At 45.1% G+C, this 25885-nt stretch overlaps 1 protein-coding gene across 1 annotated transcript; it reads right to left on the bottom strand.

The window, feature by feature from the left end:
• Nucleotides 1-13289: 13289 nt before the first annotated feature.
• Nucleotides 13290-25630, bottom strand: LOC149342771 (delta-sarcoglycan-like). Its single transcript, XM_089542231.1, has 8 exons — nucleotides 25492-25630; nucleotides 24316-24563; nucleotides 22349-22453; nucleotides 21328-21415; nucleotides 17878-17997; nucleotides 15430-15502; nucleotides 14747-14870; nucleotides 13290-13574 (listed from the first exon to the last, which is right to left on the bottom strand). The coding sequence occupies exons 1-8, from the start codon at nucleotides 25550-25552 to the stop codon at nucleotides 13383-13385; spliced, it is 1011 nt and encodes a 336-aa protein (XP_089398357.1). The 5' UTR covers nucleotides 25553-25630; the 3' UTR covers nucleotides 13290-13382.
• Nucleotides 25631-25885: the final 255 nt, after the last annotated feature.

The raw sequence follows: 25885 nt of genomic DNA, 5'->3' as shown, positions 1-25885 counted from the left end.
ACCAAAGACACCCAAGACGCGCTCGCTTTTCCCAGTGTCTGCCCTGGTTCCCTTTCTGGAAAAGAAGCAAGCACACCGCATATGAGAGAGAGGAGAGAGCTCTGGCATCGGGTGTCCGTGCACTTCCAGACCCTTTTCATGCGCCCTGACTCCCGGCCACTGGCTTCGTGTCGCGTTTCAGCCGGGGACTCGTGCCAGCTAGGGTTTCTAATGGACCGCTTTTCTTCTTGTTCACTGCAGCGCGTTCTCTTTCGCTGCATTATGTCAGCCTTATTTGTATTTTACTGTCTCTTTCGTTGACTTGCGCACCTAGGTATCTCATAGCTTCGCTTGTGAGACTTTTTCGAATACGGTGAGTGAGCCTGAGTGTTATCCTATAGCTCATGATATTGAATTGCCGAGAATCCAGAAGGACGAAACAGCCAGCTACCATCAGAAAGCATTGTGTGATTTTCATAAAGACACTGTGGCTTCGCTTCCAAGAAGCACTATGTAGCTATCTGTTTCGTTTCGTTTCGGTGATTTTACTTGGCTGTGGCCGAAGTTTTAAGCTTTCAAGAGAAACAGTGCCACTTTTCCGGTTTTCGACTGCCATTTTATTTTAATACACGGGATGGCCAACCAACTGTTGCAACACTTAAGCTTAAGTGCAGAACTAGGGTATAATTGACACCCTAAAGGGGCCCAGAAACACAATCTTAGTTAACTGTTTTGCCTGTTGATTGCATACAGTGAGTTATAATGGTGCTATTAGCGTCGGTAATACCGCGTATATTCCGTTTTTTAATATTTTAATGTCCTCCCAAAAACAACTTCATGGCTCTGATGGTGTCGCCACACAGTGGCGGGTTTTTAGCAGCGGATATGACATCACCTGGCGCGAGCTTGATGATCGGACAAACAGTAAATATACTGCAAATTGTGTGAATAAATAGAGACACATTTTGTCACCTGTCTGCGTTTTATATTAGATCAACAAAAACAACTTGTTTGTCTTAGATAAAAGCCCTGCAAAGCAAGTAAAATAAAAATACACCACCAGGGGCGCTCTGGCATGGAAACAACGCTGCCAGTCTCAGCAAGAACGAGTTACAGAGAGCAGGCAACCATGGAGTACAAACTTCCGCGACGTGCTCTGGCTAGCTGTTTTGATTGGTTGCGCCAGGTGCCGTCATTGGGAGAGCGAAATAGGAGTGGGAAGCCCCGCCAAAATCGAGTTGAGGGCAGCGTTTTGTTTGCTTGTATTTTGAAATTTCTTCACTGAATAACTCCCGTTCCTGTGCATCGATTCCTGTAATTCTTTTTAAGTCAGCATCTGTGTGACATAAAAAACCCACCTGAAGTATAGCCGGTATTCCCCCAGGCAGTGTTTCGCAGCCCCTTTAAAGTTAAAATATGTGGATAACTTGATTGCTAAGCTGTGCTCAGTGGGTCCATTTACTGACTTTACTGACCCGTAATTACCAATAGGAAGCTCAATCTCATCATAATTTTTGTGTCGTTAAAAATGCGAGTGAAAAATCTTAGCCACAGAGCTCACTCGGCATAAAAGGGGAGTGAAATTTCTCACCTAACTAAACTTTACCGGAATGCGCTTTTGAGGATGCGAATGCTCTGCCAAAATTTCGCTTTTACTGGTATTTGAAAAATGGATAGTGCGTTATTTACTTCTACGCTCTAATTTTGTCTCTTATTTGCTGCTGAAACCGCACCTGGGAACGTTGGCCGACAGCATTTCTTTGAAGCTTTCGGAAGCTACTCGTGCTGTATTCTGACATGGATCCCAATTTGGGTAATATTTTCTGGCTGTTTTTTTCGGCTATGCACGGTTGGGTTAGCATGCACATGAAGAAATATGTAAATAAAGCAACAAATACGGAGAGTTTGTTGCATAAATAGGTGTTCGTGATCTTTGGTCTTTAATGGCCAATATCTACAAAGAGCGAGTCCCTTGACCACCTAAATACCACTTAGCATTCTGCGTGACGGAAGTACAGGCCACGCGTCTAGAGTCTTGGTTTTCGTTACTGGGTGAGTCGAAACGACATGCACTGCGTCCTCCTTAAACTATCCGTAACCGCATGCCAAAGCGCCATGGCGACAGAGTAAGTCCGCATTCATATCGTTTCACCTGCAGTGGTAACTACACGCTGATATGTCAGCGATTTGAATTAGAGACTGAAATGGTCCAGGTAACTCGAGTGTTTACGCAAAACAGTAAATGCGTTACAATCGGTTGGATTCTTCGTTTATAGTGCACGACAGGATATAGGACAGTTTTCTCATTATCTGTGCAAGGATGCAAGGATGTACCACTTGTTCTACAGGCGCATGAGCAAGAACACTAGATATAGCGTGCTTGACAAACCTTCCTTATGCGAAGTTTTGCAATGGTCCTTATACAAAAGCTTCATGTCACTGGACAGCTTTCAAGGCGCTTTTGAAGTTCTTAAAAAACTCAGGGTTGAGTTCAATGCTATAAATTTTCAGTGTATGCCCTGTGTACCTTGTTTAGTAAAGGCCTATGGACAGGTGAAAAATGATCTATCATCCCTTTCTTCCTTTCTTTCTCTCCTCCGTTCTCTTTCCCACATGTAGGGTAACATACTGTTAACCTGTCGCCTTTCTGTTCTTTCTCTCTCACTTTCTCCTCTGTAGGTTTTTCCCGCATATCATTTCTGACAAAACCAAGATGCGGAGATATCGCTATGATGCTTGCGAATGGGTACTTGTGAACGTCATGGATAGGGACGGAAAGTACGAAGGACATATTGGAAGGATCGAACCGAAAAAAAGCCCACTTTCGCACTGTCACTGCACGAAGCGTATGGTCCGCTATCTTGTATGGGTCATGAGAAGGTCTGCGGCAAAGCCTGCTTGCAGGATATTGCATAAGGCGTGCTTCTAAGTCCGACAATTTTACTAGTACGCCTGTGGTATTACGGTCAACCTGAAATCCTCCAGTCTGTAAGCACGAGAGAAAAGCAGAAGAAAACAAACAGTCTACTCTAATGGTCACTTTCCCGCGCCAGTAAGATGTCATTTTGAATGGGCTGAGTGATCTTCATGAACAGGCCCTTTCGCACTGCTGTGCGAGGAATGCGGGGAAGGCGAAGGAGGAGACTCTTTACGCTAGTACATCGATGATATTGTAACTCGTTGAAGGCAGCTTCCTGATCATCGTGCCACACAAAAGATACATTGTCTCTAGTAAGCATTGTAAGGGGCTCGGCAATTGTGGAAAAGTTCTCCCGCACCCCACACCTCCACCAAAAATGCAACGAGGACAGGACCGGCACAGATCACAGTTTCAGCAAAGTTCAGCGCACAGCAGAGAACTCACACGATGGCTGTCCGAACCACACACACACTTCGTCTTCGTCCACCGACACACGCACACTTCGTCTTCATCGTCGGCGCGCTCCCATGAGCACGCGCCAATATTAACAGACCTTCAGGCCGAGTGATAGGCAGAAAATATGTAACACTCTATTTCGGATAAAACATTCTCAGCCATGCTTGAGGTACACAAGCAAGGTAACGAAGAGCATGCGAAATTGCAACCCTCCAATGGAGGGAAACGAACGAAACCCCGGCCTCCGCATGAAACTGGCCCTGCTTCGCCACTTGAGACACAATGGTGGCCGCGACTACTCCTTGTTATGACAGCTCTATTCCATCCGGCGTATCTATATTGAAAAGTGTGCAGTAGTACAGTATTTCGAGACGGTAGCATTCTTTCTGCGAGCTCATTGGAACGTGCGGGCTCGCCAACGATATAATAAACACATATAAAGTTAAGAAAAGATGGCAGAATTGGGGCGAGTAGAGCTATATTTCGTAATCAGAAGCTTAACATTATCAAATGTTCGTGCGCAAGCCTGATATGTAACAGGCCCAGACCAGTGAATGTGCCGCCTCGTACTAGGTGTTCTCCTAGGCGTAAAATAGCACAGACGCTTGGCTAACGCCATAGATGGTTACTATAAGTGGCCGCTTATTTGCTGGCGTCAGAAGGCGTTTCAACACTACCGTCACATGTCAGTGGGACAAAGCGTAGAACCAGTATCTGGACACCGGGATTGCTGTAGACGGAGCAACAGCCTTTTCTAGGTTTTTAACCTCACCTTAGGCACATAATTAAAAATCGCCAGAGCTAACTAATATCGCTAAATGTCTCCATCGTAAGAGAGCACACTGAGACCGCGGTTTCTGATAGAGCCATCCATGGTGTCCCCACAGGGGCTCCTCGTCTCCCTAAGCGATGTTTTCCCGTCCCGTTCTTGCTTCGGCGAGCACTTTTGCTCCTTCTCCCACTTAATCCTCCTCATACCGACTTCTGCTTCACTTGATTGAGACGGATGAGCGTGATAACACCGCGCCGAAACAAAAAAAAATACCAAAATGAATGCGACCAGAGGCAAAAAAATCAACCCTGAACAAACTGTCGGCGCAAGGAGGAATTGTTATGAGCGCACTTGGAAGCGATTAGCGCTAACAATACCGGGCATTAGTCCGGCACCGGGCGAGTGCGTAAACACATGGGCTGCGAAAAGGCAGATAGCGCTGCTTGAGCCCCGGCGCCGCCCGCTTGCGGCTTAATTAGTGAGCCGCGAGGGCTCCACAGGCGAGGGCCGACGCCGGCCGCCAGAGCGCAGGAGCTCTCCCTCCTTCTTTTCCATCGTGCTCCTCTCCCCTCGCCTTGAGCGCTAAACACGGCCTGCAGTTCCTGGAAGTTGTATGCACCACGCTGGGACAAGCGTTAGGACTAATCAGGAGCCGTGGAGACTGGCATCTGATGTGTTACTCCGCATTAAGACACAACTAAGCGCCTCTTCCGAAGCACCAGTCAGTGGCGGCCCTTCAAATCGTGCGCGCGTGATTTCGGTTCCAATCGAATGAATGATGCTTGTACACAATTCCAGCCGTTGCTTTCACGTGTATTACCGAGCACGGAATTACATTAACTGGCGCATTTCTGGGAGGGCCGGCCTCATCACGGCCGATTTGCAGCGTCGACGCTGCTGCCGAAAATTAGCGAAACCCAGTTATATACTACCATCGGCGCCGTCGAGATAAGTGGTTGCCGCTGCGGTCGCGTGCGTGGTTTCGTAGTGAGTGCGGCATCGCGAAGCCCGGGCCCCGACATGCCTCGTGCGTTGCAGATGAGCCCAGCCGACTCGGCGATGGAGAAGAGCGGTCTGAACTGTGCGGTGGTTGCCTCTTTCTGCCAGGCTGAGCGGAAAGCACGATAACCCGCATCTATAGGCTCTTCCATCCACCCCCCGTCTCCTTCTCTCTCTCATCGACATCACATCACCGCCACGCACACTTTACCTAACTTCCACTTCCCTCCCGCATGGGACGGGCGTGCGTTCGAAAGTGATGGCGGTATAAACAGCGTTTAAGGAAGCGTCGCGCGTAGGAGGCCCGCTGAATAAGCAGGACGCAGGGAAGTTCGCGGTTGACGGGAGCGCGACGCTTTGTTTCCCAGGTTTACGGGGTAATTTTTCAGGCCTTCTTTTTATTGGGGAGTGGAGGAAGGAGTGGGGTGGGGGCTTTTGGAAGTTGCTTGTGGTTAAGGATCGCTGTGTCTAGTCGCAAGATGCTCTCAGCAGCAAGGAAGGATCTCTGACGAGCGTAGGATATAAACAAACCGCGAGCAGCAGCGAACGAATGCCTACATATAAGCTAGAAATTCTGGACAGTTTTCAGTGACCAGCTTGCTTTCTATAAGCACGAAGTAACCCACATATGATCTGTTTCCATTCGCTTTCCGTTATTTCTTTATCTTGAGTTTTAGCGCGAGACAAATAAAAACAGTCTCGGTTGTTTCGTTGAAGTCCCCATGCAGGCAGCCTCCAATCTGGCGGTAAAGCGGTTATGTAGAGATTTCTACCGTAAGAGTAAGCATCCGTCATTTCAAGAGAAGCATTCTGGCAATGAAGAATGCTCGACCTCTAAGCATTCAACGATGCCGCAGCCATCCTCTCTTTTCAGCACCGAAAACAACTCCGTATATGGTAACTATCAATCGCTACAAGGAAAAGAGCGAAAAACGCAGCTATGCGTTTTTTGACCAACCCCAATAACAAAATTCGAAGTGCCAACTTAGAAAGCCTGATCCGCCATGCTCTAACAGCAGTGTTGGTGGGGTTGTTCCTAGGGCACAGTTTCGGTTGTCCCGGCATGCAGTTCTGAGGCTGCCTTTGGGTAAATATGATGCGCTTTAGGCTCGGGTCAATGTGATACCATGAAAACGATGCAGAATCCTTTAATGGAACTCTTCTTTTCATGCCGTATTTCAGCCGAGCACAGCCTGAACTTCGAGATCGACATGCAATTTTCAAACATTTGTTTCGCAGAAATATTAGTAACTTGACTCAGGTCCTTCAAAGGTGCGAAGTGTATTCAACGGCAGCCAACATAATATACGACGGCTAAAAATGGTAAGGGAGGCTTAAGCTCCGCCTTAATGGCATAAAGCGATATCGTAATGGGTTAATTACCATATATGCAAAAAATCATTCTCTACTATGCATTCATAGATCTCTGGGAGTCCTCATACCCCTCCTGGAGCAGTGGTGCAGCGGTTAAGCGATGCGACACTTCTCTGCGATGACAGGTGCTCCGATCCGAATAAATCAATAATTTAACTACCGCCTTCAACGGTGCACAGCTTGCTTACAATCAGGTGGGCAGGTTGTGATGACGTCGCAAGATCACGTGACCTAGTTGGCCCACCTGCCTCCTATACGTTGTTCTCTGGGCGCCACCTGCCAGAGTCATGCTCTTGATTTTTCGCTCACAACGCCGACAACGTCGACGACGAAACTCCAATACCGGATTTTCTGGATAATAGGGCCTTTAACGCTCTCACATTAAAATCTCGACTAAACTTCGCGGCGCCAACTTTGTAGAAAGCTCTTAATTACAAAACGTTCATTCGCTGTTACAGTGGCCTTCTAGCGAAGCGACGAGACACCCACTGCATATATACGAGCGTGCACGCAGGCATTGTCGTGGCCTCAGTGTTCATTCTACTGGCCTCTCTGGATCAGCCTAAGTTTAAACACGTTGCTCGCGAACATTCCCTGCAGTTGTTGTGAACGACTTCGTGGACATAGCTACGATACTTAGAGAATAAACTATTCCCGGGGCGCAAACGAACAATGGATAGCTCGTCGTTTTTGGCGAAGGAGAAAAAAAATGAAACTTGCGTATCTATAGAGGCGATAAGTCAAAAAATACTAAATCAAAAGCCTCCCGAAATCCTAACTTGAAGTCAACGTAATCTTCACTGATACTAGCAGCATTTTAGACCCTGTAATAGTTAAACGTCCAGTTTAGTGGAACAGGTTACGATCAAGCTCACCACGCAAGTTTCACCTAATGAATGAAAGGTTACACCCATATCGAAAACTGTCATCACGAAGAGTTCTTTCTTCAATTTCTGATTAGCAGAAACACACACATTCAGTTCATATTGACGACGAGGACACCACGATATCCGAGTATTATTCTTATCTGGACGCTGAGGTAAGCTAAACTGCCCGGTGCACTGCGTGACGTCAACGCTCCTTGCCTGCTAGTGGGGTCATTATTTTAAAGCTTAGCGCTATTGTTCACTTCAGACTTAAAATCCTCTTTCTGCTTACATTCATGCGTTTCCGTCTCAATTGCAAGCCGATGTGTTTCTGGTGGCCTTGACAGGTGAGGATTTAGCTGGACGACTTGGAGGATTTACACGTGGTTCATCGCATACCAAAGTACCTGAAGGCGAAAGCAAATTCCCAGAAGGTTGAATATTACCGCTTGGTTACGTGGCCGTGGCGACATACTCTAGCAAGATGAAGGAAACAAAGGAAATAATTTTCTTTAGATGGAACTTGATGATGTGTCTCCGTTTGGTCAACGTACGACCAACGGAGGTGCGCCACACGTAATTGTTTGAAAAAAAAATGTGACTGCTCAGAGCCACTTAGTCCCAAATTTGTTGGTGTCGTGGAGAATGGAAAGCAGCAAGCAGCAGAGCCACGACGCCTACTTCAGTCGCCAGAAAGGTCGAGAACACGTCTCAACGACGTCACAATGAGAAAGGAAAACCTCTTATCTCCTAAAGATAACGTTTTACACAAATCTGCCTGATTAGAGAAAAACTTAAAAAGACAGAGAAAACGCCAACCAAGCCTGAGGCTTCTCAGACGGAATTCTCGCAAACGATTCCTTGCAAGTGTTCACACATAACAACCGTGGACTTGATTGCCATTTCTTTTCATATATGAAGTTCATACGTGCACGACTGCTGCGCCCCGTTTTAGTTCGCTTGAACAAACTTTCGCTGAAGCGCGTACATAACGTCATAAATAAAAAAAAAATCTCAGGACGGTTACAACATTGTAATGAGACTGTGTGTTAACTGTGGTGTGAGGGAAATAGTTTTTCACAAATATACACTTTTTTTCTGGCAAAGACAGACAGCTAGAGGTGACTATTGATAGGCCCAAGACATCAGTGACACTCTGCATTGGGTTCCGATGGGTTTCGAGCCAACCACTTACCGCAGCCGTGGCCGATGCTCAAGCCACTAGGCCCCCCGTTGCTTCCCAACCTCTCTCCCTCATCTCTCTCCACTAAAAATGAAGAGTCCCCGGCTCTCAAATTCACCACCATTCGCTTCTCACACTTTCCCTTCCTTTTCCCACCTTCCCTCTCCTTCCTTTTCCCACCCTCCCTCTCCTTCCTCCCCCTAAAAGTGGAGAGAGGATAACACCAATCCACTTTGCCACGTACCAGCCGAGGCCCCTGGTAGGTGGCAAATGGCAGGCGCCGCTGTGGACTCCGACAACGACGGCGGTGGCGCGAAACCGAGGAATGTCAAATAAGAGCTGAGGCTCTAAAAGTTACGGGAATGTTTAATGATTATCGTGCGAGGACAGTATGTTGGCGTTTGGCATTGGCTGACTGGTCCATCACCTACCGCGATAACCACACGCCGGATTGTTCACGTGCCAAACACACTCAGGTTGCGCATTACTTGACCCATGTCCGAACCACCCCCTGTGTTGGTTGGTTGGTTGGCGTCAAATAAAATCGCACATACCCACTGCGGGGGAGTGGCCAACACACAGGCGGTGGTTCTTCCCGTGGCAGCCACCTCATGGCTTCTCTCTCCTCGAGCCTACTAGGAAGGGGGATTTCTTTCTCCCTATTTTGCCACCAGCCAGTCATGGAAGCTGGTTCGCAGGTGGAGCGAACGACACTACGCAAGACACTTTTAGTGCGAAAACACTCGTTATCGGCTCCAACCTCAGCCAAAGAAGTTGTGTGAAGATTGACCTTGAGGGCGACCTGTGCGTCTGGAGCTGGTTACTGGCCATGCTGGTAGATGACTTCACGGGACCTACGTCTCCAGCGAGCGCATTACGTAATGACGGCAGCTCAGGTGACGTTGTCGCCTCGCTCAGCATGTGCCACCAGCCACCAGCCACCAGGACTGCATGTGGGCCTCTTGGGTTAAAGCCGTCCCCTACGCGCCGTGCGCTCGCTTCGTCCGCTAAAAGACTCCGAAGACCATGTTGTTGGCCTCATGCACCGCTCTGGTGGCATGGCAGCTGCAAGTACTATTGTTCAAATCATTTCGATTTCTGGTTAAACACGTTCTTTGGTGCGTCTACTCTGTTTAACTATGTTAAAACACTGCCACTTTTTTCTTCGCCATGGCAGATTTAACGCTAAAGCGCGTACGCGTTAATATTTTGCCAATGAGCAGGAAAAAAACGCGTGCTAGAATGCGCTTGCTCTTTCCTTTTTTTTATCTGTCGCTGCGCACCCTGCATGTTGTGGCATTGCAAAAGCTTGATAAGGCGTCAAATGCTTCAGCTCCATTTCGCTTTGCATCGCCCACCGTATAGAATTCAGCGCCGTGTACAGGCGCAGCAAAATATTAGGGAACATCCAGCGGGGTTTGAAAATTTCTCACGAGTACCGTAGACAAAGTATGGCTTTCGAGAGTTCCTGCGCGGGGGCACCAGCGGCATATGCTAAGTTATGCATAAAGTGCTTCCTAATTTTCGCTTTGTAAGGCGTGACAAGAGTTTGGCTGCCTAAGCGTGCTCTGCATTATTATGGGTGGAATAGTTTTCTAACTGAATACTCGAGTTTCCGTAAGGTTCCTGTGGAACTAGTAACTTTCCAGTCCTCGAGCAGTAAGCGGAAGGACTGCCGTGAAGACAAAGTTCCACGTACGATGCAAGATATCCTCCAGGAGGTCCGGCAATAACTCGAGGCGTGCGCGAATCGACCCGTCAACTATTCGCACGGACGACGTGTGTGATTGCTCATTACTGGGTGGCTTGACACCTGGGAGCCCATCGTAGTCCTTGCTTATTGGGTCACTTTATTCAAAAGCCATTTTCAATTTACAACGTTTCGTAATTGTTGACATCTATGTTATCGCTTGCGCTGAAGAAAGAAGGCATTAGTATGCAGGCCTTCACGGGTTTCAGCCTTTTAGCGCAGAATTTTAAGTAAAGTTTTTTTCTGCCCCGAGCATTTTAGCAGATGCAAAATGCTGCACGACGTTTCATAGTTCGCTCAGTTATCCAGACTTCGAGCTCAAGCCTCTACTCGCTACTATTAGCGGTTATCATGAGATTTATTTTTAATTAATATTTCATTACAGGGGAATGAGTACGTGACTCATGAAGCTCTCACGGATAAGGTAGGTGTAAAGAATAGCCTAATTGAGCCTAATCGACTGTGTCTCATTTCTGGTTCTGTTTTCTTAAAAGCGCCTTTCGCACCGCTCCTAAGATTGTCAACGTTACGATGGAGTCATAAAGAATCTCAGGAGTTTTCTGCACAACTGTGTCCAAAATAAGTAAATAAAGCTTTGTTCTGCATCACGAATTTCGTGTGTGAGCTTGTACCTCTAATGCAGTAAAAGCAGCCCAACATCGATGCCTTGAAGTTATTTCTATTCAGTGACAGTGCTGGTGGAAGTAAACAGCTCTACCATTAGTTCGAACATTACTCGTCAGGAATGCTACAATGTCCATTGTGGTCGTATTTGTTAATTACAGCCTCTGCGTGTATTCAAACCCTGAGGTGTTGACAAGTTTGGCATAAAGCATTTGGCTCCACCTCTTGCATAGGGAATAATAAGAATGGCATTATTTTTAACTTCGTAGCTTTTCTCCGGCTTCCTTACGCGGGAGGTACCCGCCGGGGTGGCTCGATGATATTCGGATTATGAGCATCACGTCGCAGAAACTAAGCCTGTCCGCGGTGAGCGGATTTTAGATGGAGGCGAATTGTGAAAACTGCACGCTTTGCGATGTCATTGCAAGTTGAAGTACGGGCCGAAAAATTGGGGACACTTCAGCTTCGCCCTTAAAGGGCAACTGCAGCACTTTTTTGAAAGTTTCGCGATATTCAAGGATTCAAATCTATGTAGGCTGTAGGTAAAGCATGCCAAGTGTTTTTGCACTAGCATTTAAAATAGTGACGTAATCGACGATTGAATTTTGCGCTTCTCCTCAATGCACCGGAGGAGTGCAGGAAAACTCAGCGTGACGTCACGGAAGGTATGATTTCAAATTACCGCTGTCGTCAGCCACACCCTCCCCTGACGCCTTAGACGCTGCCAAACAACTCTCGGCAGGGTTCGCCTTCGGTGGCGTTGGTTTTTTTCCTTCAGAGCAGGCGTTTGTGCGTTGGAAATGTAACGATACCTTCGATGACGTCATCATGCGCCCCCCACTTGGCGTTGTGCGCTGCGGAGAAGCTTGAAGGGCGTCCGGATTTTAATCAGCGATTACTTCACTATTTAAAGTGCGAGCCCAAAAAGACTTCGCATGCTTTACCTGCAAGTTTCACACATTCGACCCTCTTAAGCTCGTTGATTTCTAAAACCTATGCAGTTTCCCTTTAAGTGTGTGACGCGACAACGGTTCCTTTTCCCACGCAGACACGGACCCTGTCTCCTCTTTCACATTCTCAATCATTAAGTGAAAGACTACACGACATGTATAATAAAGCCCCTCTGTAACGAAGTAGTACGAACCTGACTGCGTAGCCTAGCGGTAGCGCGTCTGAGTCGCAATCGATTCCCGAGAACCCTAATAGTCCTTTCAGGTAATTTCGCTTGCTTTACATACTTACGTATCCTAATGACGTTTGAGTCGCGTTGCGAGCTTCCAGACGCCAGTTCGCTAATATTTTATTCAGTTTTCAAATCCGCCGCCCCATATGTGACATAGCCAGCTTTTCGACCAATCCGAATTTTTTCCGTTACAACAATGACAACGGCAACGCAAACACCGGCTTTTCCGCACAACGGACCCTTACGCTGCCGTGTAAAATAGTCCTAAGCAGCTCTTCTCTACGTAGTCTCTCATAGCGCTCGTACAGCTCCGGTACCTCAAGCCTCGCACCAAACTTCGGCGAGAGATTGTTCTCTGAGAAGTAGAGTGAGCTGGGCGAGGCGGTAACGATAAATTGGAACAAACATCTAGAAAAAACACAAACTGATGGAAAGACAGCATGGGATGAGTGCTCGTTGTGTGTCGTCGTTTCTTCAGTGTGTTTTTTCGAGCTGTTTGTTCCAATGCATTGTTCTCTGAACTGGGAGTGGTTTTCAGCCTAAGCAATGTGCAGTCACTCAGAGTGAATTTCGATGGTATTCGTTTGAACCACGCGCGACAGTCTGTATTTGGTAACTCTGCTTGGCTGTTTTTGATCCGATATACGTCACCCTTACGGGAGCAGCAAATTTCCTGAAGCGTCAAAGGTATGACATCTGCATAGCATGTTTAGGTCATCGCCACTCCGCTATCCTTTACTATTAGTATTTCGAGTGCTACAAAGAACTGTATCAATTATCACCTTTCCTTTTATTATTCGATTTCTTATTTTGTTTTGCTTTTTTTCTTTAAAGACGAGTTTCACAGTTCCCTCACTCAGTCTAAAGCGAAGCCTCTGTTTTTACTATATGCTCTATGTATAAAACAATCGATGCGATTGTTTGATACTTTCATATCTATCGCAGTATTTATAAAATTGGATATACTATTAAGGTCGAGTAAATGTATCTGGCACCTAAATTAGTCAGCCAGTAAGGGTGCCACCGACATTTGAAATAAGGGTCAATACTCATCAAACACGGGCATATTGGCATATCTTAGTACATCCGACTAAGAAATGGCCAAAGGTTCCGCATGTCCTTAATGAGCATAAGTAGGACTGAACAACATGTGAATAATCCCAGCCGATGAAGATCAGGAAAAGCTGCTTCTTCACGCCGCTAACCTCTCGGTGCGCACGTGCTGGGCTCCTTTAATTTCGCGTGTCATAGTGGGCCCGGCTGCCTCCAATGGTCTCTAAGCAGAGGGTGGCGTTGAGAGGCTCGAGCAGAGGTCAGTCGACGCTCGGCAGTGGCGTTCAGAGGGCGTTAGGAAGAGCATGCCATCGTCACAAGAGCAGAGCTGGTAGACGCGCATGTCTGTGGAACGGACTGACGGATCGGCCACATCCAGGTCTTTTATCTCGAGTCGACTGCAGTCAACAACAATCTGAAATGAACAGAGGAACATTGCACTGCAGTCGGAGCACTTCAGCGGCGAAATCCTAGACGCAAGAAAACGTGACAGAGATGAAATAAGAGTGATCAGTGACTGCCCTAAAATAGCGGCAAGCCTGGTCTGTGAACGTGCACGTTCCAGAAGTACACAATAACTCAAATATGAACAAGTTTTTTTTTCTTTAAAACTTTTTTGCTTGAATGCATAACTTAAGCACAGTAAGGAACATGCCGTACTTTCACGCGTATTATCTGTAGCAAAAATTAAAAAATGCAATCTAACAGTTCAGGGGCACTATCAACCTCACAGCAACGGGCGCCGTGCATTCCAGCGTCCACGACTCTCATCGTCTTCAACGCACTGTTGTACCAATGGATCATTGGAGCATGGAGGTCATTCCTAGCAGATATGCTGCTTCTGAGTTTGTAAAATTGAAAAACAGGCTTAATGGATCGGAAGGCTACAAAATCTTCGACAACGAAAGCAAATGTTCAGCCGTGAACCTGATGACTGCATGCGATTGTTGACTGAGCTTTGCAGCGAGTGTGTCGAGATAAACTTGTTCTAACAAGAGGCTAAACGTTCTTTTCCGGGTTAAGGACATGCATTGGTGTACTAGATGCAAATATACGTAAGCAGGTTTTACAAAAGGAATTCTCCCCTTCTGTACTGAGGGTAAAAATTTAGAGTGCGTGCAATACATATCAGCGGATGATAGGCTACAAAATAAGGTATGGTATCGCATTCTTGGCTTTCTAAAAATAAACTCAAAACGGGAAAACACCGCAGAACACGTTTTTCGAAAGCACAACGATGCCATACCATGCTAAACACCAAGCTAGACGAATTTGAAACACCCTTAAAATAAGGTAGTTCTTCGGCACAAGTTCCTTAGAGGGCTGAAAATTAAAAAAAAGATAGATTAAAAAAAATCACTTTTGACAAAACAACCAGGCAAAAGCGCGTAGACTACATAATAAAATTCTCAATCGTTTTGTATAGACACTAAGCTACTAAGTTGTGTTAAAGACACAAGTCGTGCTGAGCACTGCGGTATGTGCCAACACTGACTTAGAAAAGATCACCTATCGACAAGACATCGCTCAATTCAGGTTTACCGCAAAAGAAGAAGTTGTAGATTATAATCACGCAAGGGTTCATACCTGTCCTTTCCTGGTATGCAAATGTATATCTTGTAGCGAAGTAACCAAAGTGTCACCAGCGCGAGCGATCATGGACACCTCTTCTTCCCCATGGACACTTATACGTTTTGTCGGGGATTCAACCCTGCAACCAAAACCGATCACATATTCTATTTGCGTTTTATTCAACTTCATTAAGAGGCTCAAATTATTTTCTTATATCTTGAAATAATTCCGGCTCTCGTTGATGGCGGTGTCATATGAACTCGCTTAATTTGAGAGAGAGAAGCTTTTATTTCCCGCAACCAATGAATTAGCCAAACAAAATCATCTCTGTCAGGCTATAGGAGGGATGCATTTTTTTGTTGTTTTAGTTTATTCTGAAAATAGGGAGCGACCGCAACCATTCATAAAAGTCAGGTCCCTGGCAACGCCGCATAATTTATAAGACCTAAATTATCCGAAATGTCCTGAGTGAAACCCATTCGGGAAGACGAATTCCTATTCGATTAGGAAGCCCGCGATGAAGAGTAAGTGGAAAAAAAAAAACTGTCCTGAATTTTGTTGCAAGACAAGCCATTAAATCTACAAGGCACAACATTACATAAAGAAGATAATTTTCTCGGAAGCTCTAATGCAGGTAGGAATCCGCAAGTACATTTTAATTAGCTGCTATATGGCCTCCGTTTATTTCTAAAACTCACTTGAGGTCTTTTATAGAGCCACCTCGGACAACTTCAGCGTGCAGAGATCCATCTAGTTGAAACCCGGCTTTGGCTGAAAAGTGCGTGAAGAAACATTCACGAAAGCTCGCTGTTCCTGGGTAACATTAGCTGAATTCAAGACGGCACAGAGAGTAACCGCAATAGAAAACGTTGCAGGCACCCTAGTACTATGTTCAACATACGTAAACTGAAAACACTGTTAATGCAGCTCGAAAGGCTAGTAGTTTTTCAGGTGTCCTCTAGGCAAGTGTCAGATTGCGAAATTTTCGGAGGCAAGGCCGCCACAAGCCAAGCAGAACTGGGTTAATTCGAAGTCAGGAAGACAGGTTTTTGTTCTGCGATGGACACAGAAGAGCTGATGATGGCCATGATGAATTAATGTATACAAATAATTATATACAATTAATACCGATCGATGTGATTGATGTGACAGAGTATGCATTAGCATTAGTGTTGCCCCCGGACGGAGCCGCCGCTGCCGCTGACAGATTCAGACCGTGCGAGTGGGAGACGGAATCATCTCTGTCAACAACTGTGTGACACGCCGTATCCCTTTGCCTCTTATCATTCGTGTTCCCTTTCCCACTTTCCTCTCTCTCTACCTCTCAGGTTTGACATGAACTGACCAAATTTTACAAGGAGGCTCTGATGCTAACGCATTAAAAAGAAACATTCATGGCGGTGGTGGTGGCAAACATTTCATTCAATTAAGGGTTTTGCGTCCCCCGAACAGGCAGCGACATTTAGTCTAGTGCTCCTACGGCCTTAGCTGTTTGCTACTTCCGCTGAACCAGCTAACTCTCTTTGATCACGCACCTTCATCACTCCGTGAAGCCTTTATGAAAATCTGAAAATCTCTTAACCCAAGCAGCAGCTGATAACCTTAGGCGGCACTTCCTAAATGAGTCGAAGGATTCGACCAGATTAAAGGGGTCGGTTAAGTGAAACGTGCAGGCAATGCATGTGAAGCCTTTTTGGGCTAACATTTTGAAAATCGACGTAATCGATTAATTAAGCAGCAGTGGCTTTCAGGCTTCCCTGTAGCACACACAGACATGTTTAGGACGTGTTACGACATAATCGGCTGGGTTGGTATATTTTCAACGCAGAAACTCTTGCTTTGAGAGTTGAAAACCAAAACCACAGAAGGCTAACACAACGGAGCGTTGTTTGGCTGCCGACAACGACGCACTTCGTGGTGCGGGTGAAGCTAGCGGAAATTTCAAATCTCACCGTTCATAACCTCTTTACCGGCCTTCACCGCACTTCAACGACGCTGTGGGAAAAAGCCCGAGATTTATTCGTCGGTTACGTCATCATTTTAAGCGCCAGCGCAAAAAAAAAAAAAAAACTTGGCATGCCTCCCCTACGGCCTTGATACATTCGGATCTTTGAATGTCGTGGAAGTCCGAAAAAGGGGTCCAGCCTTCCTTTAACATTTTTAATGCATACGCCATTAATTGTGCTGCACACCGCAAAGAAAAAAATAATCAAGGCTTCATTATTAAAAAAACAACTTGTTCCGAGATCTCGCACTGCTTTTATGCCAAGCATTCTGGTAACCTCTCCTCCTTGCTGCGTTTGAAAAGAAATATATTTATGAACAAACCGCTTATAGCATTCTTAAATCTTTGCGCATAAATTTCAGCAGAAAGGTGTTCCTGTGCGAACTGTTGTTAAAACATGAATATCTTGCCTGCAGACTGAGTAGTTAGTTCAAAGGCCTTTTGATTCTGTACTATTGAAAATAAGCTTCGGCAATATTTACAACACAGTTTGTAGAAATGATAGCATAACTTCTGTAGAAATTGTGTTTTTGCGAGTGTTGTAGTATAAGCAAGGTTAAGATAACATGTTTAGTATTTTCTTAGGTCGCTACATGAAGGCCTGATGGGCTGAATTCACATGAGAAATCGTGAAAACTGGAGGCCCACACTTTACATAAAACAAGCTCACTATCCCTGTTTAATTCGTTCTCTTAAACATTATATTTAAACTAGACGTCCATCAGCGCTTATGAAGTTCCCATAAAAACGGGCGAAAAAATTTGTTTTTGAAGTTAACTTTTGTAATCAGATTTATCAGTGTGCGAAATTGTAACGTTTGCTAGCTTCATCCCACATGCTTTTAAAAAGAATTATCGATTGTAGATTTACAGCGCATTATATCGCGATACTGCTTCCATAACCACATGAACTTCAAAAAAAGGTGTGAAACAAATTTCAGAGCCGCCGAAACAATTGGTCCGCCAAAACAACACAGAGGAATTACTGAGTTTAATTGTGCAATTCAAGATATAGCACGGTACACTGAAACGTGAAAACAATGCGAAAACTGCCACTGTAGTAGAAATAAACAAAGACACTCCCGTGGCATGCGCAGTCTTCGCAGAAGTAGCTTCAGAATTTTTCGTCAAAAGATACTCACTCGAAATCCGGAGATTATCAGTGGCGACGACGACTTCAGATGGATCACTTCGAAACAGGACATTGTCTTGAGGATTCCTAACCAAAAAGTGACTTCCGCGTGATTCCAGAATTCCAGAGCCTGAAATATACAGCAGAAAGACAGTCACTCGGCTCTTGACGTTGGCAGTAACCTAATCGCGCATGTGCAGCGCGCCCATTCTGACAATGTCAGCATGAACCGCGCCGCCAAAGTCCCACTAACAGCTTTCGCGATATCGGACGTCTGAATGACTTCTCAATGGCACGGCTTTGTGTGTTCTTTTAGGGCTAGGGCTGTAAAAGGCTCACGGCACACAGGTTTCTGGGAGCCAATTTTTTACGGCGCCAAATAATCACTTTCGTGTCCAGGCGACTGTTTTGTTGCGAGACCAAGACGGTTTGGTTTGGTTTGGTTTGGTTTATTAGGGTTTAACGTCCCAAAGCGACTGAGGCTATGAGAGACGCCGTAGTGAAGGGCTCCGGTAATTTCGACCACCCGGGGTTCTTTAACGTGTACTGACATCGCACAGCACACGGGCCTCTAGAATTTCGCCTTCATCGAAATTCAACCGCCGCGGCCGGGATCGAACCCGCGTCTTTCGGGTCAGCAGCCGAGCGCCGTAACTACTGAGCCACCGCGGCGGGGCAGACCAAGACGGGACCAGAAAGCTCGCAACGACACAAGCACACATTTCAGACTTGATTTCTTGCTTATTCCCGCTGGGCCGCATGCACCACTGCGCCAGGAGCGGTCTGACGACTCCCAGCAATCTACTGATGCAAAATCGATAATTAGCAATTCCGTATACATTAACCCTTTAACGCTATGACGTCATATATTTAAGGCTGAGCTTATGGGTCCCCTTCAGATTTTTTTTTTTATTTGTGGGATCTTCAGCTACGGAAACTACGGGCGGCGCACGGTACCCGGCATGAGAGAGTCGTCATATCGGTAGCGCTAGATAAAGCCCTGCACAGGTTCTGGCCACACCAAAAATAGCATTTGTAGGGCTTTTTATTCATTGTTACAGAGTGAAGTACATATGGGGTGTTCTATGGCAGCGACACGGAGAAAACAGGGACAAGGTGTGGGCTGAGAAAGATACTCAACGCTTATTTAGTTACATCTGGTGTCTGCTATACATGTATTTTCCTCAGGCGAGAAAAATTACAAGCAGTACTGTTTTCTTTTTTACTGTTGCCCGGAACGTGTCGGAGATGAAGAAATCCTGGCACTAAAAGATTTCTATTGGTTTATTAATAGACCACTACTACTACTTTCTTGTTGACGTGGAATGAGACGCCGCTGTTTTGTAGACCGAGTTTAATCAGCGTCACTAAGAGCGTTATATTCAAGTAACTTCGAATGCGCACGCCTGTCCGCTTTGAACGATACAAGAGAAGCAGAACGAAAACGGACGAAATCTAGCAGTAGGCTGTACTACAGCGCCGGTTTTAGTGGAGCGTTGTAACGCTTGACACTGCTAATTTTCACGCGTGCATTCGCCTGCTTATGTACACAGCACCAGTGGCTTTGGCTGTTTCAGCTATCAGCGAGCACATGCCGTTGTACCAGAAAGAAGGCGGTCCGCATCTACTTGGTTTTGCGTTAACGCTCACGACCAGGCATTAGAAGTGTCATAAGAACAGCTGGACTAAGACACTCATTCGACTGCACGACTGCAGTGCTCTAGTGCTAGACAATCATGAATCATATGCTCGCATGAATTTTTTCGCACATTTGTCAGACAGTACTTGAAAATGCTTTGCATTACAAGCTTGGAATGCTCTGATAAATCTGGTAGAAGTAACTAAAAAACTTGGTATTGGAAGCTTGGTGAAATTGTTGCCAGGCACATCATGCGTCAAAATTAATGGGCTTAAATTTAAGGATGTCAACAGATATAAATTGTTCCGATAAAAATCCCCATTGGCGTTCTGAATTATGATAAAAAGTTGTCCGAAAATCTAAAACTTTTTGCCGTGTTGGTTCCCACTAGACCAGAATAGAGGACCTAATGCATATTACGTGTTTATTCATGTTTCCACGAAAACACCTTTATCCCAAGTGGCAAATGTTAAGCGCAAATGTTCACGAAGGAATCCTAAAAATCCATCAGCGCACGCTTCAGAACTATTTTGAAAGGTGGCAGCAATGTTGTCAATAGCTTTTTCAAAACACAGTAATAATTCATCTTGTAATGAGTAGAAAACGTACTTGCTACCGAATGAGAAGACGATCACATTGGCGTTTTAATGCTAGCCCAACGTTTTTGTTTAACTGTCACAGGCTGTTGACTATTTGGGCCAGCTTTTGAATTCCTTAGTAGGAAATTTAAAAAAAAAACGTATTTTCAGGTAGGTTCTCAGCAGCGGCGGACGTGACTTTATATAAAATCCGTTTACTTATGTGGCTAGTAAGCTATAACTCACTAATTAACTTCTTAATTAGCACATTTGCGTGGCTGATGCTAATTAGGAGTACGGCGTCACGGACAAGACAACGCCGTATCAGTCTTTGAAATGAGAAAAAAACTGAGAGTCTAAAGTTGTGCAGCTCGATTAAATTCGCAACTACTAAACCGAAACGGCACATAACGCGCGAGGGAGTTCGGTGCAAACGGAACGCCCTCTAATGATATTTTTCAGTGCTTACGGCGCCCGTTTAGAACCCCATATGCTACTGTACCAAGTCAAGCACATTCTATCTCCCCGTGCTGCAGATATTTACATAATTAATTCCTCTTCGCTTTAAAAACTGACACTGCATCGCCTTTTTCATTCCCACTAACACAGTAAGCTTTAGCACACGAAACCGCTATCCACACTAAGCACTAAGCTGAGTTAATTTAAAACTTAATTAGTGAGGGTTAGTTATCGTCTGCCTAATAATAATAGTATTTATAAAAATTAGGCTGACAGTGTGAAAGAGTATGTGAATAAAAACTTTTTGTCTATTGCTAATAACTCCCGAATTTTACAAATTTTTGACAGCGTTCGCTGAAACAACAAGTGTTTCTATAAATATATCCCAAGGTTTGATCATAAGCTTGAGTGATACAAAGGCGCTCTTAGCTTATTGTGATATTTTAAATTTTGTTCTACAAAAACCTACAACTTATGCTAGAAGAACTAAATATGTTATTTGCGGCGTGTTCAGCACGCAACGCGCAATGTGAATAAGGGTTGATTTTTTTCACACAGCTACACCATATGCCCCATAAAGCACATATAGAAATAGTTAGATCCAAGGAGAGGGCTGAGGGGGGCTGGTTGGTTCATGATGCCTGGTACGACGAAACAGAGCTGACGGACGGGGTGGAAGAAGAGACAGATACAGCGCATGTGTTTTTCTCTTCTTCTTCCGTCCCGTCCATCAGCGCTGTTTAGTCGTCCCATTAAAAATAGTTAGATATTTGCAAATACTCACCAAGAGTCAGTGTGTTGTGATACCGGCCCTGTCGGCTTAATGACTGAAGCTTCACGTCACCAGCAGATTCTATTATCAAGCTTTTTGCCTAAAAAGAAGAAATGCGTAAATATCTCCATTCTGTTAGGTTATTAGTAACACTTCTGAAACTTGGCAGCGGTCATTAAATGCGGTGCTTATATTGAAAGCCTTTCATCTCAGTCCATGCTAGAATCAACACCAATCTAGAACAAGTGTGGCGATCAAAAACTGCTGTATACGAAATTACTTAAGTGAAAGTGAAACTCAAAGCACATTATATTAAAATATTTCACTGTGTTTCAAGGAATTTTAGGCAGTGTAAATTGTTCCAAGGTTAAAGAGGGAAGGTTCGAAAAACAGGGAAAAACGCGATAGCCGTTTGAATTGTCGTGTAATAAATCCACGCTACTAGGGGAAGAAATGCAACATTATCGCTAAATCTATACACAGCTCTCTGTAACTTCCTCTCACCTTTAATACGTTGAGAAGCATCATTGAGTTAGTTCTGACTTGTTGGTCACTAAGGCATATTATAATTCACTGATGTCCAGGGCACAGCTTGTTTTCAGTGATTAAATATTGACGTTTATGAAGTAACGAGAGAATTTCTGAGAGTTTGTCAGATTTCTGAACTTTATACTGGACTCTGCTCATTTAAGATTGAGTGGAATGTGCTACACATGGCTTGAGGTCCATCATCAGGCATTTACCACTTTCCGCCGTTCAAAGACATTACGTATGCGTGATTTATTAAAATAATACATAGCATGATCAGCTGCTAATGCATGACATGTTTTCTCGAGGTAAAAAAAAAACGGGTGCTCTGTCATCTTTAGGTTGTTTCCCATTAGCATCTAACTTTGTTGGTGTCGCGCTTGAGAGTGATCGCTCATTGGCTATGGACCAGTCCTCTTTCTCCTCATGTACTGTTGAAACATCCGCATCCGATATCGCTACCATGGCAGTTCAATACTTCAAGCACCCATAAAACAGTACGTACCTCAGCACTCGGCTGAATTTTTTTTATCGTAAGAATGTCCAGAAATTGTCCATTCCCGCTGACTTTGACGCCGCTTGATGTCAGAGACAAAACTCCCGGCCCGTCCTGACGAAAAAAAAAGAGACAAGAGCCATAGAATTGAAATCATTCTTTTCAGCGCCAGCTTTGTTTTAATGATCCCGCCATCCAAAAAAGAAAAACATTCTGATCGAGGTGGGTGATGTCCCACGGTAGTACTACTCCGTGCTTGTGAAAGTTGCATGTCTTAGCTTCCGTGAGAGTGGCTGACTGCGCCCAACTAACAACTCGTTAAATCAAGCATCCGAACTGAATTTCTCAAGTGTGCATATGCTTATGCTTGCGCTTTGATTACGCGCGGGTGTTTGGTTACCAAACTTCTTTACGAACGCGTAGTCTTGCAGCGAATTTCCTTTGCGTAGGAATTCGTAGCACTTAGATCATGAAGCCCTGCTTTGTTTACTTTCTACTTGTACGTATTATCGGCGTCAATCGAAATGTGAGACAATTAAAATGGGAACAACAATAAACAGAAAAGTCTTAGCTGGAACAGACTGAATTCTAGCGCAGTATATATTTATTTCAATGACAGAAGGATCGCAACTGTTGATGGACCCTGGCCGAATTTTTCTACCCCAGCCGATACTCGGATGTTTGTTGGCATTTCGATCGTTTCAGTTGTTTTATTCGCGTCCATTTTGACTCTAATGATGTTTTTCTTACTAGGCACATTTAACCCTAAACGGCGAGGAAAATAGTCCCTGAATACTGCTTACGCACTGCACAATCGCCTCCCTTTCGTGCAGATAGTGATGTGAATGTGTACTCTAATTAAACGTTATAGAGTACGCAAAATCTGGTCCTCCAGCTTTCAGAGGTGGTATAGAAACTTCAGTGCATTCGTCGAGTGGTGGCGTAGATTCGGAAAGCTGCAAGACGGAATATTTCTTCCGGCGTATGGTCGGAAAATGCAGGCAAGCAAAGAAGCAACACCCCAAGAAATGGAGTTCAAAACTGCAGATCAATCTTAACGAAATGTCCCTGCATTACATACTGCTTTACAATCCAACACACAGTATTAAGAACTGAGGAGCTCACATAGCTCACATATTTGTGATGATTAAATTCTAGTATGACACTTCCTTAAAGCGAGAATCATTAGTTGCACAATGACCCACCGCGATGTCTTTGTCACTATCACGTCTGTCTACTGAGCCCATGGGTGCGCGATACAATCCTGACCGCGGCGGCCGCATTTCGATGGCGGCGAAACGCAAAAGCGGCCGTTCTGTTGTGCAATGTCAGTGCACGTTAAAGAATTCCATGTTGCCGAAATTATTTTGGAGCTTTCCTCATACGGCCCTCCTCCATCTTTAGGACGTAAAACTCCCCATATCATGATTCGCGCATTGGCTTCCTTACAAAAGTTGGAACTGGTGCAGTCAGATATTGCCTTTCGGAACTTTTGAAGCAAAGTTTTCGCAGGGACCAAAAAGCAAAGAAAACAAAAGCTTCGAAAACGCTAAAACTTGCATATAATTACACTCTGTTTGCTTTGGGAGTATTCGTCTAGCATTGAACTATATTCTATATTTCACGCTAGATAGATGTGCCTGTGACATTAGCGCCGAGAAACTCAGGGCTTTGAATGAATATTCTCTGCAGTTATAAAGCAAGCACTCTGCGAATTTACTAGCGGAAGTAACTGTGAAGAGAGTCTTGGATTTTTAGGACACTGGTTGCAGGTGTCATGTAACAGAAAAATAGCAATGTTAGTGCGATTAAGCCTTTTTTTTCTATATTTCCGTGCAAGCAGAAATTGGTAATAAGTTTATCACAAGCCTCCTGCATGTACGCAACAGGTCCACCATTCATTGTAGAGGTTGCGTTTTGACTAACACGTGAAACCGAACGCCATGCTCGCTTAAGGAAGGTGCTCCGATCCTTACCGAACCCAAATCCAAAACCTTGATTGTCCACATCAGCAACGATGCGTTGAGTGACGTTATAATGATGGTTGTCGCCACAAGCATGTATAGCATTTTCTTGCGCCATCCACTCAGTAGCTCTGTCTCTCCTTGCGGCTCTGCCACATGCACGCTCATTGTCCCACTTCTCGAAACAGTCATGGATGCCATCCTTATGGCGCACGTGCCACTGGCAAAAGTTCCGCAGAAGCGTGATCGTGTCGGCGGGCCTGCGAGACGGTTGCAAGAAATTTAGGCCGCTTGAATGAGACATATGTCACGTAAGAAAAGCTAAATTTATAATCCGTTGGCCACGCATTATAAGAAAGCCAGATATCTAACATTCCACGTACACCTATTTCTGTCCATCGCAATCCAGCCACAAATATTCCGGCATTTTTGTGTTTTGTCCTCCAATTTAACGTAAACTAAAGGCGCCAAAAACCACACACACACACACACACACACACACACACACACACACACACACACACACACACACACACACACACACACACACACACACACACACACACACACACACACACACGCACACACACACACACACACACACACACACACACACACACACACACACACACACACACACACACACACACACACGCACGCACGCACACAAGACAAGAGAACGGAACGCTCTGTCCCGTTCTCTTGCCTTGTGTGTTTGTGTGGTTTTTGGCGCCTTTAGTTTACAATGAATTACCAACTAGCCCAGCAAGAAGTTCTCTTAAACTCCAATTTAAAGAACACTACATGAAACGCAGTTTTATGCAGTTAAAAAACTACATGATATTTGATTTCGCAGCACGTGTTTTACTGCATGCTGACAACGCGAACCAACTGTGCATCTGCAAAGTAAACGGTTTGCATTTTGATGTTTATGAGGCTGTGACAATTTTCCTTTTTTTTTTGCGTTTGCCGTGTTCACTTAACTGGATTTACCATGCTTATGAATGGAAACGTGCACACTTCAGCAGAGCAGCATGCACGTGCAAAATAATATGAGGCAAACATGTTAATATGTTATGCAGAATTGCCATCTCAGAGGTCATGCACAAAGAATAACCACGGCTTCAGAAAAGCAAGCAAACTGATCTACAAAGGCTTTCGATAACTGCGAGGGGTAACACGACTTACTTGCAGGAAAACGGAGCTTCGTCTGAACGTCGATCAATTTCGGAACCGCTCGCTGTGCCATCACTGGTCTCGGAGGCCACGGTTAAAAAAAACACTTCTGGATGGCCTGGGCCACCTCCCATAAAAGACGGGTTACTTGCTATGAGGTGAACCTGTAGAGCTGCCATATGTTCAATATTCAAAATAAAGCGCTGATGGGAACTATCGGAAATCTCCTTGCTTTTGGTGCACCAGCCAAGATAATATACCTAGAGCTGTAGCGCGTAGCTGGGGCAGTTCCCGTCTTTGTCGATTGTCGAGCCATCTATCGGCAGCAAACAGAATCATGCCGAGAGCAGACAATTTGCTCTGCCGACAGATGGGGATACGCTCGTTGCTTGCAATTGGCGTGATT

Source organism: Amblyomma mixtum, chromosome 5, assembly GCF_055824585.1.
Source record: "Amblyomma mixtum isolate Tamu chromosome 5, ASM5582458v1, whole genome shotgun sequence".
Taxonomy (NCBI): domain Eukaryota; kingdom Metazoa; phylum Arthropoda; class Arachnida; order Ixodida; family Ixodidae; genus Amblyomma; species Amblyomma mixtum.
Note: the sequence above shows the minus strand (reverse complement) of the source record. Positions and strands in the feature narration are given on the sequence as shown.

Excerpts from the sequence above, each read along its gene's own strand:
- LOC149342771 (XM_089542231.1), bottom strand. The coding sequence starts at position 25,552 with ATGGCACAGCGAGCGGTTCCGAAATTGATCGACGTTCAGACGAAGCTC. Across the intron at positions 17,998-21,327 it reads TCACAACACACTGACTCTTG|GCTCTGGAATTCTGGAATCA; the intron begins GTGAGTATTTGC and ends TGTATATTTCAG. Across the intron at positions 13,575-14,746 it reads TGCATACCAGGAAAGGACAG|ATTGTTGTTGACTGCAGTCG; the intron begins GTATGAACCCTT and ends TGTTCATTTCAG.